We start from the raw sequence: 21264 nt of genomic DNA on the forward strand, positions 1-21264 counted from the left end.
GGAGGGTGGTGAGCAGCTGAGGCAGGAGCAGAGGTACTGCTCCACTGTGGCAGTGTCCTCTSAGCACGCTGTTTTGGCTGGCCCTGCAGCACACGTGGCATGCATGCAGGCACCCCGCCTCCCCCAGGGTCCCTGCAAACCTGTGCTGCAGGAGCCTGGGGCTCATGTCATGGGACACAGCAGGGTAAAGCCATTAAGAGTGACTTCATGGTCTGATGCACCACACTGGCCTCACAGGGGAGACCCACAAGCACTACAGATGGACATAAACAGGCATTTCTGCCYATGAAAGTCCCTACAGTTTGCTGCTTGTCCCTATCCCAGCCATCTACATGCATGACAGCATGGGCAGAGGCTGTAACATGGATTGCTTCCTGCTCTGGGCCACCACAGGGATGGCAAGTGATCCATGTTTGTCCCTGTATGGGGGTATGGATGTGAGGGGCCAGAAAGCATATCCAGGGAGAGAAAAAGGGGAAGGATGGCTTTTATCAGTAGAGAAATGATGGGTGGAAAGGTCCTGCCGTGCTTAGGTTATCTTGGCTCTAGCAAGCAGTATAGACTATAWGGAACTGTTCTATAAATCACTTGTGGGTGCTGATCTGCACATGCAGTGTGTAGATGACTGARCAGGAGGGCTGAGGCAGAAGGGCTTTGAGATAATGACGTTCTCCCTTCTCTTCTACACCCTCAAACTGAAAATTGCCAGTTGGACTTCCTTATCCATAAAAGCAGCAGGCAACTGCAAAGGGTTTCAGTGCACCCCTGGTGAGTTTGGCTTGTTTCTGTCAGGCCCCGAGGAGCAGCCTCTCGTAAGCTCCTTTTGGGACTTGTGGGGATGTCTGGGAGGATGCTTTTCTGCATCCCCCACTGAGATGGGGAAGGATGGGGTGGGTTGCACTCTCAGCATGTGTGATGATTTAAAAACTCCTTGGGTTTTTCTGAGTAGCAGCTACTTGCTTGGTACAACACTTGTCAAAGTACAGCACATTTGCTTATCCTCCAGTGATTTGTACAGAAATAATTATTCCAAAAATCTTTTTTTATCCCCAGTGTTTGAATTTCATACTGACATTGCTATCCTGCAGGGTAACAGATAGATTCAGGGTAATGGGATCACTCAAAATTACTGCTTTCTACAACAGAAACTGGTGCAACTGTTGCCTTACTTCWAACAAATTGTAGGATTACTTTTTGTTTTTAAAAGAATTGCAGATTTGTGAATCAAATTTGGCCTTATCCTCCAGCTTCTTACTCCTGCTTATTGATTAATGCAAGAATGGGAATGGCAGATGACGAATACTGTCACACCAGTGCGACGGCACCATGTGACCGCTTCACACAAGGGCGAGCCATTTTGGAAGAGGTGACACAAGGGCGTGTCACCTGCAGGCCACCCACCCCCACCCCACCTTACCTGGGCCGGGGCGCTGGAGGAGAGGTGGGTCAGGTCCCCGATCCTGGCAGCTGCGCGTGGGTCRCTGGAGCTGATGAGGACGGGAGCGCTGATCTCCATGGAGTGCCGGTTGCTGGCGGCCTGGGAGGATTTGTGTGTCATGCTGAGGGCGGTGAAGGAGTGGCGTTTCTTGGCGTTCTTCTTGCCTTCCACCTGCCTCTGGGCTGCTCCAGCCGCCCCCGCTCCGGCCAGCGTGGAGCACGGTGCCAGGCCCACCGCCGCCGCTGCAGCCGCCACCGCCACCGTCTCTGTCGCCAGCGGCATGTCACAGCCAGAGGCGGCGGCCGAGCACGTCTTGTCCATCTCCATCAGCTGCTTGGCGGATTCATTCAGCTGCGTGGGGAGGAAAAGACAAAAACGGAGTTTGTAGAGAGTCATAAAGTTCCCTCCACTGGAGATAAGGAGGCTATGGGGACCTTATTTCTCTGTACAACCACCTGAAAGGAGGCAGCAGCCAGGTGAGGGTTGACCTCTTCTCCCAGTTAACAACTGATAGGACAAGAGGAAATGGCCTCATGTTGGGCCAGAGATGGTTTCGATGGGATATTAGGAAGAATTTCTTCACTGTAAGGTAAGGGTTATCCCACACTGGAACAGGCTGCCCAGGTAAGTGGTGGAATGACTGTCTCTTGAGGTATTTCAAAGACTTGAAAGACATGGCTCTACAAGGCCATGGTTTGGTGGGGGCTTGGCAGTGCTGAGTTARCAATTGGACTGGATGGCCTTAGAGGTCTTTTCCAACCGAAATGATTCTATGATTCTATTAATTTATGAATTATCAATTTTATGAGGCTAGGTGAATTATTTCCATCCACTTGTTAAGGCAGGGAAGATCAAAAGAGGCAGAGTAAACATCCAGAAGAGTTAGGCTAGAACCAGGTATCATAAATTGGTCCACATCAAGCCACAACATTTCGAAATATGACATTCCCCAAAATTGCTTGTCCCAGGCTGCTGAGTCAGAGCTAGGGGAAGGAGGCAGGAGCCTCTTCCTCAATATTTTGCTATTCCCRGCTCCATCACAGCCTGTGCTTGACATTTGCCACACATGGTTTTGATCCAAGTGTACAGCTTCCAAATCCTTCCAGTTTCATCTCCCTGCCTCCCACCTAACATGGGTTATCAAAATGCAGATGCAAACTGAAGGCATTTTTCCCAGCTGTGTCACCTAAATGTTGGAAGAGCTTGATGGCTGCTGGAAGACTTGCTCAGGGTTCAGCTTGAAAAAGTGGTCTCATCAGTTCTCTTGAAGGGTTTAAAACTTGACCTTCAGCCCATGAACACCTCACTAGGAGGCTCAGGCCAGCTTTCAGCCCGCTGTTCCTCGTCCAATCCATATTCACAGATAACCTGGTGTCTGCAGGCCAGGGCCTTCTGGGTGCACAACTCTGTCACTGAAGCCTCCTTCCTCCCAACCTTCATAACTCATCCAGGAAAGCTGCACCTTACATGGCTRGAGAGTTTTTAGGTGCACGGGGATGCTACAGTCACTAATGATACATGAAGTGTACTCTGAAGTCAGCAGTGCTTTGTGCACAGCACTCATTGCCAATACATCCTCCCTCGAGGGGTGTTAACAGCTGATGGAAAATGCTGCATTTTGCCAACAGACCTTTATGTTAAACTAGGATGCACCGCAATATGTTTGCATTTAATGAATAAAAACAACATATGAAATAGGGAGCCCCGACTAATGCACACATGCTTTTGCATTCACTGCTGTTCCAAGACCTACATAAACCAGAGGTGTATGCAATACTATTCTGGACTAAAACTGGGCTATGTTTTGTTCTAAAACCACTTTTATGAATTATGGCAGCATCCAAGAAACAGYTGAGGACAAGGTCTTCCAAGGCTCTAAATGAAAAAAAGAGAACAGTTGCTGCTCCAAGCCAAGCCAATTTAGAAACCTAACACAAGTGAAAATAAAAGGGAAAAAGAGAGGGAAGGGAAAGATAGAAACAGAAATGTGCAGTTAAACAAATGTGTAATTACATAGTTTTATAATCCCCAACCACTGTCACCATGCTGTGAATAAAGAATAGATATCGTTAGCCTTAAGYCAGTCCTCCTAAGTTTGAAAGCACTTCTGCCTTTGCGAGGACTCCTTCTGTGTAACAGGCAAAAAACACACTAACACCTACAAAGTACACATCAACTTGCAGGATCCTTCTTTCTGTGACAGCTTCACCAAGTCAACCAAGAGCCTCCAATTAATGATGCTCCACCACTTTCAGAGCTGCTGGGAGTCCTGCAACCATTCAATTAGCAAGTCATTTTCCCAGCTGCGCTCTCCAACTTGAGACCACGCTTACAGCCAGCCTAGTGCACTGCACCTGCCAATTTTTGCCGAWAACAGCTGATCCTATTTCAGATTCTTCAGAAATGTCCATTATTTCCCACTTCATCTTGCTCTAAATTGGTACAACCTAATATTTGCCAGCAGGCTCCAAGTTGCAAGGAAACCAGATGGCTCCCCTCCCTTAAGTAGGTGTTACAGCTCCTCTTACCCCATTGATGAAGATAGTCTAGCTGAATGACTTGAAATATTAAGGAGAAAAGGATAAAGCTATCAAATATGTATGACTCTTCTACAGCAGAGGGTGAGGAATTTTTTGCTAATCAACAGCCAGAAGAAAAAAAGAATATATTTTAACCCTTTGAGATAAGAAAAAACAGAGTTAAAAAAAAACCAAACCACATTTAGAACTTCTGATTTTACAACATGTTCCATGTGGACAATGAAGTGYTCCAGCTCTTGATATCAAGCTCTGAATCTCTTGTAAGAATTAGATTATAAATCCCACTGTCTGGAATCCAATTTAACACTGAAGCTGTTCTTTTCAAAACAACAAAATCCTTTACCTTTTTGTTGGAAGCAGCACCTAGTTAAAATGTCAGTAAGAGAGCAAGCATCTAAATATGAAGTGATAAAAAAAATCCTGCATTGATATGAACAAAAGTAAATCTCAATATCGGTAAAAGATTAAAGACAAAAAGAAAACACTTTCTCAACAGTCAAGCTAATGAACTTTTGAGAATGTCAGAGGCTTTCTGAAATACTGGGAAAAAATTATTTTGGGATGCCAAGATAAAAAATGTTTTATGGTCTTACGACTTTATTTTTGTAGAGAACTGTTTTTAAACAGCTTTGCCCACAGATGCTGGAAAGTACTTCCCAAATAGGCTATGAATACCAGAGAAAAGTCTGCTTACTACTTTGTAAAAGCAAACAGTTCTGCCTTTTCACAAAAAAAACTTTTAGAAACCGTTTTTTAAACATAAACATGATTGCAAATTTCTTATTTTAAACTCTGAATATGTAAACAAGCATTGCTTTCTGGTGTCTGTCATCTGATCTTCAGGCAGATTTGCTTCCAGATGAGAAGCCTAATGGAAAATTCTGACCCACAGTCAGTGTCAGGAATTTGACATTTCTGGATGTCTGAAGCTTTTATGACAATCTTGAATACCAGAACTTAACTGTCTTTCTCAGTTTTGATCCCTTCTCTAGAAAGAACCTGTATTTGAAATTCTGGTCCTGCTAAGCCCAAAGTGACTTGAGACTTATGCCCTTGTGACTGCAGCAAGGCCGATTTTACCCAAATCCATTCTTTATAAAGGGGATGTCCTAGAAAACTTGACATAGGATTTAGAGGGATAAGGCTTGGATTTGAATGCCTAACCAGTCAAACATACCCAGCAGCCCTGCAGTCCTGTCTAGAAATGCAAAATCTTGCAATGRCAAGTCTTACATTATCTGAGGGACCTTATAATGCAAGAAACGTGATCAGATGGTGCAGTAAAACTGTTCAAAGGGTCCCTGTGGCTATTGGCTGTGAGATAAGGATGTACCAGTTCTGGAGCTACTGTGCCTGTTTCTCAGGAAGATCTTCCCCAGCTGTGAGAAATGGTACTGGAGACCGCGGCAGCTCATTTGGTTTTGGGAGGAAAGAGGGGTGCAAGTGGAAAACCTCTGTGCACAGAGCCTTGTTCACCTCCAAACATTTTCCTACAATGGGAATAGYAATTAAGTGCTGCTCATTAAAAATTCAGTGGCCTTGATCAAAAAGCCATACTCTGCTCCCTGTCACAATGGGAGCTGTCRTGACTTCAGCATCCAGGCAGAGAGTCCATGTGATAGGAACTAAGGGAGAGGTTTTATCCTTCTTCTGGCTTTTCGAGATGACTATTTTAGATATTCTGCTTGAGATTTTACCACATAGGTGACAAATATTAAGCTACATCACTCAGGATTTCTCCACTGCCAAAATAATTTTTTATTTGTCTCTAGATAAACCTATTTTTTTTCTGCAGAATGTGTTATGGCGACTTTCAGTCTCTGTTGCATGTGCTTGCACACACATTCACACACACACTTGTAATTTCTAATACATTTAGAAAAGCACCATCTTTAAAGGGTTTCAACATATTTCTCTTTTAAGGATGAGTAGATACAGGAGAGAAACTGTTGTCTGCACTGACTATCCCCACGTGGGACCAAATATGTTCTTTATATCCCAATGTGACTTAATGAACTACAGGTTCAATGGGCAACATTATGCACCTACTTTCATRTCCCAGATGGGATGAAGATTAAGAAAAATCTATTTCTTGTCCATTGTGGGTGATAAAGTTTGAAYCTTGAACTAACTCAAGGTTTAGTTCAAATAGCAAATTATTACTTTGGAATTTATTGTTGTTATTATTTCAGAACAAGAGAGAAGCATGGGAAATTAAGGTCAGATTTAAATAATTAATCTTTACTACATCTCCCTTGACAAATATGCCAGTGCATTTACTAATCCATGTTAGTGGCAAAATTATTCTATCCAATTTAGAGTTTCAAGGGACACTTTGATACATCGTGGTCACAACAGCAACTCCAGGGTTGTGGCATTTCGCTGATGGTGCTGTCTTCTGTAAGACAGAAAGAGGAAAATCCTGCTATTCAATACTCTTGCTTTCTAGTAATTTATGTCTGGATAAGGTATTAATTTCTGACTGACATGTGCCCTACCAAAGAGAGGACCTCATTGTGTGGCTTACAAACATACTTCAGCACATACTTGATACTGTGCAGACCAAAGAGTTATTAATATGTGACTAAAATGCCATTCTTCTCTAAATGAGAAAGGATTGCCTAAATTCTCAGTTTTACACATGTGCTTCAGTGTTTCGATAAACAGAAGCCAATTTGTACCAGAAAGTACAGTTTATTAGGACTTTCATTTGCTACAAGATCATTTTTTTTGRTCTTTATGGAAACTGTTAGCTAAAGAATGGTGCTGTTTAAATACAGGTAAGATGTATTTAAAAGATCAGAAGATGTATGTAAATAAAGAAGATGTATGTATATAAAGATCAGAAGATGTACAGAAGAAACACAGGTAAAAGAATCAAACCAGTTTTGAAAGCAAAAGGTTACAAATCCCACAAATCTATACATACCTAATACATAAGAACAAATTGGAAAGAAAAAAATATAATGCTCAAGTTKTTGGGAAGGAACCACTGAGCAGAGCAGAAATGAAAATTAAAATTATTAATAAAACATCTTCACAATGTCCCCCTGAAAGACTGAAAATATTTTCACCTAGGGACTGCTGATTTTTATACTTTACAGTTCATAAATATTGAGAAGATCAYGCACATCCCTATTTTATGCCTTGCGGAGACTTTGGCAAGTTGCAGTTCCATATCTGATTTTGTGATTAAAATAAACAGTCTGAATTTATTACTGCATTTTCACATCAGAGTATGTACTTTCAGGAAATATTAAGTTCTTATGCCCTCATTAAACKAGTTTGCTAGTATTATAATTTATGTTCTGAAGTACAGTGAGGTTTTTAAGTAACTAAGGGCATAACTATACACAATTCTTCCATCTCTGCTGGGTTCCTGAGAGGACTGCGTCTGTAAAAGCATTTTCAGACCCAAAAAGTAGTCTTTCAGAAAGCTAAAACAGCTTTTCCTTAGCATTATCCCTACTGGCAAATGCAGGATATAATTTTCTTCTACTGTAGCCAAGTAACAAAACAGCCTTTGACTCAAATGGACATTAGGAGGAAGTACATAATACTATACCTAATACTTTACGTGTTTTTCACTAGATTAGTACAGAGGACACACAGCAATTCCAAGAGTTCACTAATGGGATAGTAGCAGACAAATTTGTGCCAAAGGCTCTTCGACCAAGTCATATTGAATGCATCTATAAWTTCAATCTTTTATATGTTTCGTTAATTCAGATTTAAGAGTGTTTAGAATAAGTGYCCAAAGTTCTCCATGGACAGTTTAAATTCATTTGGAAAAACCCACAAAATCCTGCCTCAGTTATTCATTTATAATATACATCTTATGAGGAGTAATTAGTAAGGCACAGTTTTAGGGAAAATATTATAGCTAAACCAAAACATTATTTAATGGTTTTCTGTTAATCTCTAACAATCCACYATTGCCTTTTCTAATTTATTGCCAGGGAGGAACAAGCAAATGTGGAACAGATTTTCTGCAAGTGGTTTATCCATCATGGAAGATAGATTTCTGAAACCCACACTGTGATTGAGAGCAGAGTTATTCCCTGCACCCAGAAAATATAAGAAGCACAGTACAKGCGCTTGCTTGAAGAGATTTGAACRAAATGATGGCTGCAGAACTACTTTCCTAGGACACATCTCAAACTTCAAGTGTTCTGCTCCTYCAGTCATAGGCTGAGGGATCTGTCTCATTCTCTTTTCCAAAAGCCTGCTAAATATRTCAGCATGTTCTCAAGGAATGAATTCCCTAAGACCCTACAGCAGATAGCCTTCCTAATCAGGGTCATACACATACACAACAATGTATAGTCCRGAAAAGGCAAGCCAATAATTTTTGTCTACAACATGGTTCTTTGAAAGGCAGCAGTACTTAGCAATCTGTTTGCCTGTCCTACAAGATCTTTTTCATTTAGCAGCAATGTCACTTCTAACACGCTGAGGGGCTGAAGGAATGTAGCATATTAGAACAGCATGTGCTTGGACGAGCGTGTCATCATGATCTTGCAGAATGAAAATAAATGATGCGTGCAGCAGAAGTAAACACTAAGCCCTGGGTGGTGAACTGGGAWTTTTTTTCTTTCCTCTTTTTCTTTTTTTTTCCAAATAGTTTTAAGAAGGAAAATGGTTTGCAGTGGTGGAGAACAAGTTTGGTATCCCAGAGAAATGTAAAGTCTGCTGCAAAGTCTGTTCAGAAGCTAACACAGCAAGAAACCTTATGGAAAATAATGTCTAAAGAACTGAGAAGAAAGAAAATAAAACTAAATGTAATCTCATTAAAAATAGATGAACTCACCAAAAGGAAGCATGCTTTCTAGATCCCCCTCTACTTCCTGAAACAATGCTAGCTATTTAGCCTTCAGCTCCAAGTATGAGGACTCTCTTGCTCTGATCTGTCATCTCTGAATCTCTGATCTGCTGTGTATCTTCRATATGCCTAAGGATTTCCTTTTTCTTTCTATCTGTCCCCTATGGACTCCCTTTTTCATAATAAGACACTCATAACTGCACCAATGCTCCTTTGAAAGCAAGAAATGTAACCAAATACAGCTTTACTCAACATCAGAAARAGTGGGAGAATACAGCCTATTTTTACTTATAAATTATTCAGAAAGCTAAATAAAAAGTGCAGTCATGAATTCATGGGCTTGATCCTAATTCCTTTGAAGTCAGAGGCAAAACTCCAGCTGCCTTCAACGGTGGAAGGACTGGTGCCCATCTGGCACCAATTTSAGTACCAGAAGAGTCCCTGTTGAAGCTTGCGTGGATTCTACTSACAAACTCTTTTTTCATCAAAAAATGAAACTCATTGGAATTTAAGTACCTCTCAGGAACTTGCTTGTTTTGACAAGACATCTATCAGGAAATTGTTTCTCAGATGATGTTTCTCAGCTAAGACAAGAAATTACCAAAGCCACAGTAGTTTAGGAGTTCAACAGGGTACTTGGACTCCTGGCTGAAAGCCCCTGTGTGGGGGCACATGAGAGACCTGAAACAACACTGACACTTTSTGAATAGAAAGCCACCAGCTTTCTGGCTGTGCTGAGTATTATTCACTCGTTTTCTTTGCAAAATGGAAACCCTTTGTGACTCTACCCCTGAGTCCAGGTGCCCACCTGCACCAGCAGGGCACGTGGATGGATCAGGAGGCTTTCCAAAGTGGTTCACATGATGTCCTCATGCTTCACCAAAACCTGGCAGCTGTATGAGCCCTGTATCAKTACAGGCAGTTACTGCAAGGAAGGGAAGCCCTTTGAAGGAGCTTTGTGCTGAATCTAGAAAGCCCTTCACTTGTGAAAAATTCCACTGTGGGCCAGCTGTAGCTAAAAACTTAAGCATGGGTCAAGAAAGATACTTTASATCCCAGAGCAGAGCTGTGTGGATCACAAGTAAATGCCAAGCAATATCTTTAAATAGAGCCATGTTTTGTGTTTTCAGGCAAAAACTCTTTCTACTTCCTTCCTCAATGTTTCACAAGGCTCCTGGTACTATTGCTTACTCAACAATACCCATAAAATTAGGAATTAACTGAAAATGGACAAGTTAAATAACCACCAAGGGCAGAGGATGTCTTCAGAGTGAATACATACATCAAGCCTGAGAGTCTTAAAGCAAATGGCTTCCAAATTACAGTGTGTGACCCCAGGTAATTATAAATGGGACTGTGAACCAGGGACATCGTGCTCATGCTGTTCCAGAGATCCTTCTCTTCTTGATAGCTGCACAGTGCACACATGCTACCAGACATGTCATTGTGCCCTTTTGCTTATTCTCTCTCAGATTTGTTCCTGGAAATACAGTTCTTGAACATGCTGGGTTTGTAATGTTCAGGGTTGTGTGAAAGAAGCAACTGTACCATGTCTTTTTAAAGAAAAATGCTTCCAGCTTAATGTGACAAAACATAAGGATGAAAGAAACAAAACATATGTTTGCTGAAGTCCTTCATAAATTTGATAAGAAAAGTGTTCTGGTGGGTAATGAGAAAAAACCTACATGCACCTCACACCATCAATGTTACCTGCAGAAAGCACGAAGTTGGATAAATCTTTGGAGCTCCTGGAATTGCAGCACAAGGAGCCTGTGGCAAAGCCAAAGTAATTTTTCAAGTACTATAAGGCTTTGCCTACACAGAGCAAGCAAGGAGTCTTTGTTGCAGTGATTTACAACTTTGTGTYGAATAAGAAATCTTGTGCAATTGGGGAAAATTAAGTTTTATGTGCTGCAACTGAAGATTACCTGTGGGGAATCGCATACAAATAAATGCACTGTACTCTCTATCTCTGATAAAGCAGAAATGAAGAATGAAAGCAAATGCCAGGAAAGTGTTTTGGTTCAATTGCTTGTAAAAGGAACCAAGGTACACACAATTCAAGCAGACATTAGCACTAAAGGATTGTGATAAACAGTCTTTGCCTTGTATGTGCTATATTTAGAGTAATTTTTTACTACATAGTGTTCTGGCTTCTGCTTCCCAAATAGAAGGCAGAAAAGAACTGCTGGATGTGGTACAGGACATTTGCAATAGTGTGAYGTCCCATGGGGCTGTATAGTCAGATTCTGTGTGCATGCAGCTCCTGCTAGAGCTGGCTATAACGCAGGATTGCTGGTGGCAGTCAAGAGTTCCTGCACCAGCTCCAGGGTCACACTGTGTGTTTTACTGGAAGCTGCCAACACCAGTGGATGCCAGCCACCTGTCACGAAACTGCTGTCTTTGGAGAGCTACATCCAGCCTTGGGGTTTACTGTTTGCCAGTCGGGGTGAAAATCTGAGTCAGGACATACTGTGCTGCTGTTTCACCCAACCATCGGGTGACTCCCTAGAGGGACAGTTCTGAGATGTTTCTCTGAAATGGGAGATGAGCTCTGTGTGTTTGAAATGGGCACCAGCAGCAGGATACACAAACCATCAGTGTATCCCCAACAAGGGAGATTGGTCTTCTTACCTATGCACACAGATGAAAAAAAGGAACTGTGCTGAGAGAGACATGAYTTGAGAGCCTGAGTTTGTCTCATAGTTGCCCTATCTTGTTGTTATTACAGTGCAAACCCTGCTTGGAATTACCTGGATGTGCTGATGCCTGGTACAGCAGCATGGCTCTTTTTCCTCAGTGGGAACATTAATTTGCCTCCTTTTTTACTCTACACAGTGACCAGTTATTTAAAAACAATTTTTACATAACCTTGTCTTACCATGGAGACCACTATACTTGTGTCATTCTGTTAAAGTGGGACAGTGGATTGGGATGGCATTACAGGGCAGGGGTTGTGGCCTGTGGCATGTTGCACACTGCAAAACAGGCACATCTCAGTTTTCTGGGAGTTTGACCAGTAACTGAAAGGCAGTCTGTAAGATAAGAAAGTATGTTCTCTGTGCTATATGATGATGCAGTTGGGTTCACAACCCTCCCCCCTCACCTTGTGGAAGGAAAATCTGACAAGGATGAACTGTGATCAGTTCTCTCAACTCTGCACATTCTTGACTGAAAAGGGCAGCATTCAGCCTCACCCTCATAGAACCCCTTACCTCAAAGAACTATTTATAGACCTCTTTGGAGCTTCCAAGATGTTAAAATATGATTGGGGACAAGGCTGAGGTCAGAGTCAGAGGTCTCTTCATTGACTTCCCAACAGTTGCGGTCAAAAGTGCATTGAACTCCCTGGCTATCAAACTGRAAAATGTCATTTTTTCAACTTTTTGAGTTAAATTTCTGGTTTAGGGCAAAGGACATGTACCCAGAGCAGTGTAATCATGCAGTGAAGCAGCAAATGCCCTTGTCTCTTGTACACTCATCTAGAACTGCATCAATGTTCAGGTTTCTGTCCAAGCCTGCTCTGCCACAGGTGTCACTGTTAGATAAGAGGTGTACCATTTCTTCAGCGCCAGTGAGCTTGGAGCAGATCTTTTAGGATGCTCAGGCACATGTGTCACATTACTGCAATAAAGTATGATGATTGCCAGCATTAGTCACTTTTATGACATCCATATGCAAATGTTGTTTATGTTAGTATGCTACAACTGGAAGGAATTTGGAAAACCACTGCTCTAAGCCATGCTGTTTGAGCTCTGAGATGGCAAAATGAATGGGCTAGCAAAAAATCTGCACAGTAGGAAATCTTTCTGAAAGTGCAGAACACTGGGGCTTTTTTTCCTGTTTGTGGAATTACTCAAGCTCAAATATTTTCCTAACACATTCCTTTCTGAAAATGGACTGCTCTGCATTGCACCTACATTCCACAGGCAGAGAGACAAGTTGTCCTGAGGAAACTTTGCAAATGGTGACTGCACCATGTGCTGCAGTCACAAAGACATTTGTTAATACTTTTATTAGCTTTACCATTAAATGGTGAAAAGCTCCCACCACACATCAGAATTCCACCGTGAGAAACATGTAAACATGGAGCAACAAGACAGCTCTTGGCCCAAAGAAAGCACAATTTAGGATGAGGACAAGAGACAATGTATAGTTATAGAACAAATTTACAATGCGAGTCTTATCAGCAAGATGGATAGAGGATTTTGCACACCATACATCTTCTGTGGCCATCACAGCCAGGAACAATTTTAGAAAGGAATCTGGAGGAGCAATGCTGATCCAGATGTTTGAAGCATTCATCACAACAGTGAAGAACAGAACTCTATGGAAGAAAATTAGGATTTAAAAAAATGACAAAGTGATTGGCATAGCTGGMATTCAGTAGTAAATAAATGACAATGGTCAGGGAGAGTAATGAGTAATCAAAGGGCAAGTTCTATGAGCTCTAGAGTATGGAAAAAGGCTTCAGAGAAAAGAAAGAAGTAGCAGCAGATGACCACATGAGACTGTCATGAATGAGGCATGTCTGTATTTGCTAAGGATGCAAAAAGAATGTAGCCAGGTATAACCTGATGAGAGTTTGAACTTTGTGAATGCTCAGCAAACAGGTTGGATGAAGACTAGTAGAACTGCCAGCCACATGGATGAATGGAACCAGGCATGAGGATGTGATTCCCACTGGCAATGTCTTTATAACTTGCCATCAAAGGACAATGATTCCTCTTTAGCCAGTGAMCAAACAGAAAGTAACACAAGTAACTGTGTACTGCACTGAAAACTCAGTTATGTGCTTAATGGAATTGCTCCATGCAAAGGCAGACCTATGTGTCACTGAGTGCTGTTGAGCAGCCTTTGCCTTGAACTTAAACTCAGCCCTCAAGGATGCCCATATGACAAAACCTTGTGCTTGAGCCAGATCATGACCCCAAGTAGTAACAAGCAAGGGTTAAACCATGACAGCCCCCAAGTGCTGCAGGACAGAGAAGCTCAGTTCCAGTGCCAAGAGCTCCCAGACCTCATCTGCCCTGGAGGATTGCCAGGAATTCAGCATTGATCATCTCCATAGCTCTTTTTCCACTCCCATAGCTCATGGGAGGKATAGTAAAACCATGCATCCACCAAATCAATATAAACACACACTTCTCTTTCCTGAGCAATGCACCTGTGGAAATGAAAGGCTTTGGCTGGGAGCAGGCATGTCTAGTGTTTGCCCCTAGACTGGAGCAAGGAGAGAAGATGCTGAGGACATTCTTTCTCAAAGATAAGACTTGCAGTCCTTCCTTCTGGGCTAGGAAAATAAAAAGAACACAAGAGAAGTCATGCCTGTAAATTCCTTACTATGTTGTTGATGCTGAAGCAGTTCAGAGAAAAGGGATCAAGGACATGACCATCAGAGAGTGCTCTTCCTCCTGCAGGATTGCTTTCTTCTTGAGAAACAGAGCTGCCTCTTCCCTCACTGCCATCCCTTTAGCTGTGTGCTAAGAGGAGAATATCTCCAGCATGAGTCTATCACTGCCTGARTGCTCTGGCACCTCTCCTGCTTTGTCCCAAGGTTTCCAGAAAAATTCTGTTATGGAAAAATTCTATTATAGAAAGCTCTCTCATGAAATTTCCTGTCARTTTGATTCAATTGTGTCTAAACAGATCGGAAGACTTCAAAGTCAGATTTAGAGCAGGACACTCCCTCCAGCCTCACTTAAGCAACAACTAATATTATTAACCTGGTTTATGGAGTATCTAGTATGCTTTTTCATAAAATTATAACTTAATAAAATAATTAGATAACTTGAGGGACAACCAGGAGGAGAAGAGGTTGCTTGCACAGAGTCCCACATTCCTCACCTCGTTGTTTTGGTGTGATGGCTTAGACCACAAAGCAACGATAGCAATCACAGCAGAATATCTGTGGGTGAGGGTTGCTGCCCCTCACCCATGTTTTTCTGCAGTGTGAGATGCCACATGACCTCCCTTCCCATCTTCCCTCTTTCTGCMCTGCATCAGCATGGATGTTCATGTGACTGTGCAGGAAATGGGATGATGAAACAGGTATGATGGAAACTAAAACAACAGCTCCAACTTAAATGGATAGCTTTCAACAGGGTGGCTTCCCTGATTCATCTCAGCACGCAGATATATCTGGTAGTCCTGGAACATGGAAGGCAGAAGGAAAGAATTGTCACACATGAGGAAAAAGCAGGATAATGCCTTTGGCAGCAGCCCTTGCTTTTGTCGGATTAAAATAATGCCAGTATTACACTCAAAAATGGTGTAGCAGGAGATAAAATAAACAATGGCTGGTTTACTTTGTAAAGGAATAAAGTAAGCAAAACCAATGCAATTTCTTCTTTATGATAGACTAAACACAAAGGGGTCAGCCTTCAAGAATCCTGTGTGCTCTAGAGAAAATCTGGAAAAGATAGATATTCCCAAATTAATTCCAACTATGTTCCCCTGTTTCTGATTTTTGTTTTTAATTTGYAGATTCTTCCTCTAGTCTTTTGAATTTGGTTTTCTCAATGTTCAGCTCTAACACCTAACAATGTCATAGGATTTCAGACTTAAACATCTGGTTTTGGCACAGCTAATGACATTTTTAGGCTAAAAATCAACTTCATSTGTTATTTTTATTATTTGAAGCATGCATTCAGCATACACACACACTCCTAGTTCTCTTCGTGCCTAGAATAAAAACAGTTCGGCCATTCCAGGGCCTGCAACACTGAGAAGTGGAGAAAGAGGTAATAATGATTCATCGATACATACTATTAGGAAACTATTATTCTTGAAACTACTCTTCTTTAAAAGTCCAAAACATCAAGCTCAGACATTTGTGAGTATTTCCCATAGTAGAGTAATCATAAAATCACTGAACGGTTTGGGTAGGAAAAGACCTTAAAGATCATCTAGTTGTAGTCCCTATAGGAGAGGGTAGTCTAGTTGTAGTCACTATAGGAGAGGTGCTCCAGGCCTCTGAGCAACTTTGTGGCCCTTCTCTAGGCTGGTTCACATCTCTGACAGGTTCACATCTTCCTCATTTTGGGGTCTCCACAGGTGGATGCAGCACTGCAGGAGGGGTCTCATGAGACCAGAGTAAAGGGGGACAATCACCTTCGTCACCTCCCTGGCCCCGCTGCTGTTGATCCAGCTCATACAGCTGGATTTCTGGGCTGTGATTGTGCACTGCCGAGTCACATTGAGCTTCTCACCCAGCAGCACCTCCAAGACTTTCTTTTCAGGGCTGCTCTCAATCCATTCTCCCTCACCTGTACTCATGTTTGGGATTGCCCTGACCCAGGTGCAGGACCTTGGCACTTGGCCTTGTTGAACTTCCTGAGGTTCACATGGTCCCACCTCTCAGGCCTGTCCGAGTCCCTCTGGATGCCATCCCATCCCTCCAGTGTGTTGACAGCATCACAGAGCTTGGTGTCACCAGCAAACTTGCTGAGGGTGCACTCAATGCCACTGTCCATGTCACTGACAAATGAGATAAACAGCAGCTGTCCCCATCTGACCCCAAAGAAATGCCACTCGTCACTGCTCTCCACTTGGACATCACAACGTTGACTGCCACTCTTTGAATGTGATCATCCAGATTGTTCCTTACCCACAGAGAGATTCATCTGTCAAATCCATGTCTCTCCATAATACTTATGCAAACATGCTATCTTCTGAAAACTGAGATCAGAGGGAGCTCTAGCAGGCACTCCCTGGCAAATCATTTTTGGTGTCACTATCATCAACTCTCTGTCCCTCCTGTCCCTCTGATGGAGGGCATCTTACCCTCCACKGGCACAGCAAAGGATAACGTGCTCCCACCTCTTCCTGGTCTTTTTGTAGTCTGTGATTTTCATATTGGACCCACTTTTCTTTGTCACTCCCAGCATCAGTGCCATGGCAGACACMTGGAAACATTTTGCTCTTTGCTCATGGAGCTGTGGCCACCAGCAAATGAGCAGAGAAGGCAGCTAGTTTGCCAGGGGCATCTCCCAAAAAACCCTTCTACTGACCATGTCTGTATTTGGATTGAAGATCACTTTCCAGAGTTTTAAGRCACCAGGAAAGCTCCCCAAGAAACAAGCTAATTAAGATGTGAAACATGCACTAATRAGGACACTAGGAAACAAAATGAAGAATGCCTGTGTGAGAAATAATGAAATCCTCTAGGATTTGTTTTTAATTAATTGCTAGACAGTATCTTTGACATATAGCTTCTCAATATACATTCATACATTAGCTCTAGGTAAGTTAGACTGAAACATACATTTTTTTCAAAAGGAAAAATATCCAGGCAGTCACCCGTGCTGAAACAATCCTTTAGAAGCTGTCAGAGGTGATGAATGGCTGGAAAAGATAAAAGATCTCTTCAGTGCCTTCTACTGATGATGTGGTCTAGACCTGACTCAGAAAGCACTGGGACAGTGGATATGCTTAATGGGGAATGCTAATTTTTGGTGCTTGGAAGCCTGCACCATTGCTGGAGTTTGTCATTGCAGTGGTTGTGTGCTATGAGGCTTCTCACCCCTGCTGGCAAGTCCAAGTTGGTTGCACAGGCAGAAGCTGTCTGTAAGAAATGTGCCATCTATTTACTTGGTCCTTCCCAGATCATCACTAGTGTTTGTTTTGTAACACGAGCAGCCCTGTGACCGTAACAGAGCATAAACTTGGAGGCAGAACACAAAACTCAGTGTAGAAATAACCAAAATGAGACAGAATTGCACCCAGAAAACATATACTGAAGCACAAGCATAGCCCAGGGGATCTGGATGTGGAGGGAAGGGCTSATGTGCTGATGGAAGTGGCAGCAGATGTAAAACACAGCAGGCCAGACCCCCATCAAACAGGATTTTTCAGGGGAAGTGCTGCAGTAGACTGTGGTTAGAGACCAAAGCCTTGTTATCAGATCAAGAGCAAAAGTCAGTCCATSTTGCTTAGATACCTAGGTACCTAATTTTTGGCATTTAGGAAGCAGCACTTCAAAAACACCCTGTACAGATATAAAATCAATATATATGACTTTGAAACATTCAGGAAATGGGATTATTTGTGAAGGTTGTATGCTTAGGTTGGTTGTGTTAGAAACCTTTTTTTGCTATAAATTGCTCCAGAGAGTTATTTTTACAAAATGCAGTCTAGGAAATTCAGATGTTACTCATAATTAGGAGGGGTGGGCGGGAAAGATATTTCTGGATATGACAGCTGGCAAATTTCTGGTTTAACAGTCCCTGGAAAAATAGAAGGTGATAACAACTTGGATCTGGTTTTGATGAATAAGGATATTGGTCATAACATATAAATTCGAATAATTTGATTATGAGTTCATTCAAGTGAAAGTTGGCGAGAGTAAAACCAAGAGAAGACCTGCAACTAAAACTGTCCATTCTCAAAAGGCAAATTTTCACAACCTACAGCTATGTCTAAATTTACCTGCTGGCTCTCACCACGGCTCACATAGATCYCATAATTGTCTGGGGGGGAGGAAGACTCAAATATGACAGTACTCCTACCTATCTCTGTGTGCAGCTTCCTCTCTGTGGCACCCACCTGAGATGAACTTTAGTGCAAACATGGTGCTCTCTGATGAAGAAACCAGAAGAAGAAGAACCTGCTTTTACTTGTCCAGACACAGCCTGAGGGGAGCGAGTGACTYGAAAAGGTCTACAGAGCTGAGCTGCTCAGCTAGTCCAGGGGAAGCCTGAYATTTAAATTAAAAGGTGACAGTGCAGCTCACTTTTGTATCCTGAAGATGGAGGAAAGTGTTAGAGAATCTGTGTCAATGATCACTGTGTGAAGGGTGCTAGAAATCAGCAAAGAACTAAAAAAAAAAAAAATTAAAAAAAAAAAAAAACAAACAAAAACTTTCTGCCCAAAGTCATGTTAATTTACATTTTACAAGGGAAAATAAATCAAAGAGCAAAAGGTTCCTTATTTATAGAAGCAAAAGGGAACATAAGAAATCAAGCTGTTATGCAGGAAAGATGGGCCATAGATTAAAAATTATGTGTATATATATAATATATACATAGTAGACAAATATATATTCATATATTATATGTTGTATATTTAATCTTCTTCTCACCTCTGACTTCTAATACTTTTAGTTTTTCTGACTAACATCATCTTTATTTGAACTTCCATACATTATTTTACTTTGCATGCATGTAACAGTACTTTAAATTGATAAGTTTTATTCACAGATTGATGTGAAAGTAGTAGTAGGTGGATAGGTTCTCACTGAGGTCCCTCGTGCAGCCTGCAACACAAATTCTTCTCGTTTTAATTTGAATATGAAACATGAAAACTGTATTTTGTACTCCATTCACATAGAAATCTGATACCAAGAAGTATCTTGGAATATTCTACAATATTCTATGCAGGATAAAAAAAAAGTGGGACCAACTTTTTAGTAGCTAAGAAGGTGCAGGAATGAAGTTCTTAAAACAATATATGTACTAAACTTGAAAATGCATATCAATAAAGCTTTTCAACAGAAATTGGCTGAACACCTTTTAGAGATTACATTATCATCAGCTTCACAAGTTTCTTATTCCGTTTTTATCTGACATACAAAAGGAGAGAGAACAAAAAAATCAATTGTGATGATAATGGGTGTAATTCTTAACTCATTAGTGTTACATGTACTTACTACTGGGATGAATTTGCTCCTCTGAGATTTAGTAAGTCAGCTTTTCTAAAATCATCAACACTAGTTTCCATCTACTCACCTTTCAAAAGCTTCCATTTTAATTCACATTAAATGATACTAGCAWGGCTAAAACGAACCATTTTGACAGTCCTTAAAAACAGCGATTGCATGTTCTTTTTGAAAAGAGCACCAAACAAACGTTACCATTTAATGAACATCTAAGGCTTCAGGTTTTTTGGAAGGCTTTCATGAAAGATACTCTGAAAGATTCAGAGTGTGCTGCCACCATGACCACACAAACATAAATGACAGGTCAGTCGTCAAGGTGGAATTCATTATGAGAGTCCCAGAGGGACCCATCTGTCCTGCAGCTAAAGGGAGAAACCAAACAGTCTGAGGAGAGAGAAAACATAGACAAGAAGTGGACTGGGCAACAATTACTAGAGAAGAAATACACACTAGAAATACACACGTGCACACATCTGAGTGTTCAGTAATATTAAGTGTTGACTGCCACTGTGGACACTAGCATACTGGGCAATGGCTGATGGGAACCTGCATATAGAGAAATAAAGGACAAAATCTGCCATCCAGACTGAAAGTGTCAACCACCTGCATTCATCTGCAGGCCAACTAAAGGTTACCCTCAAACAAGTACGTGGTTACACAGCAAAGGACCTTCTTCTGCTGGAAATGTGGGTCTCTGTGGCACTACTCAACAACCACCGCTGGGATCCTGGTGAATGTGCCCGTGTCCCCTGTATGGGTTAAACCAGTTTAGAATGGCTGCTAAATCCTGCGGGACAGCACTAAACTATTAAATGAGATGGTCTGCACTACAAAGGTAATTTTGGAATGAAATATAACTGTTTTTTTAAGAAATCCATTTAGTTTTGGATTTTACTTTATTTTCACTTCTGGCTGAACTCTTTTTAAACATTGACTTGCAAGAATTCTTTTCCCTGAGGAGTCTTGTGCACCTACACTGCAGGCAACTGAAACCCTCAGGTCTGCCCATTCTCCTCCTCCCTCTTTCTCCTAGATCTCCTTTCTACTTTTTCCTTTCTTTTTTGACTGTGAAGAACAGGAGAAGATCCTCATTACCCTGCTTCACTGCTCTGTAAAAAGAATTTTAAAACTCCTAATATTACTTAATCACAGCTTTCAGTGCTCCTGCTGCCATAAAACATTATAACAATGGGTTGGCACTTCATCAATTGTAATTTGCTGATATTACAGTCACAGTAGTGCTCAACATAATTGCCTTGCTCTAGCACTGACTCATAAGGCTTCTTGATCTTGGTCAATACTGCTTTGCTCTGGGGGTTGCAGGCAGAAATTTTGCTCTAACAGCTCAGATTTTTGAGTTTCCAGTTCCTGCCTATCRGAGCAGGATGCGTCCCTCCAAATACCTGGCACACCATTGCCCTCAAATTTCACTCCCAGACACTTATATCTATTAGGACACACTTTATTCTTCATTGTTCTCAATTTTACACAGAGCAGCAGAACACAGCTTTCAAACAKAGATAATAACAGCAGTTATTAATAATGAAGGAGCTTGCTTGAAGACAGTAAAATATATTTTGTCAGGGCTTTGAATTCCTTGCAGGTCCAAAACTCCTCGCAGCAAGAACATGACTTTAAACCATACAGGTTATTAATAAGATGCTTATTTCAGGACAGAAGGCACCTTGAGGATCAATTTGATTATGTTGTGGGGTTTTTTTCTGCAGACAAATTAAAACATAAATTATCAACCCAAATGACTTCTACTGAAGATGAAGGACAGCAACAAAGTAAGACAATAGTCCAA

General features: G+C 41.6%; 1 protein-coding gene across 1 annotated transcript in view; it reads right to left on the bottom strand.

Moving 5' to 3' along the window:
* Nucleotides 1-21264, bottom strand: part of SH3RF3 (SH3 domain containing ring finger 3) — a 91883-nt gene that overhangs the window by 59336 nt on the left and 11283 nt on the right. The window contains exon 4 of the mRNA XM_057386517.1: nt 1418-1789. Within this exon, the coding sequence (XP_057242500.1) occupies nt 1418-1789 (372 nt within the window). The remainder of the gene's footprint in view (nt 1-1417; nt 1790-21264) is intronic.

This window comes from Malurus melanocephalus, unplaced genomic scaffold (genome assembly GCF_030028575.1).
Source record: "Malurus melanocephalus ecotype Western Australia unplaced genomic scaffold, MMel_1.1 scaffold_1, whole genome shotgun sequence".
Classification (NCBI taxonomy): domain Eukaryota; kingdom Metazoa; phylum Chordata; class Aves; order Passeriformes; family Maluridae; genus Malurus; species Malurus melanocephalus.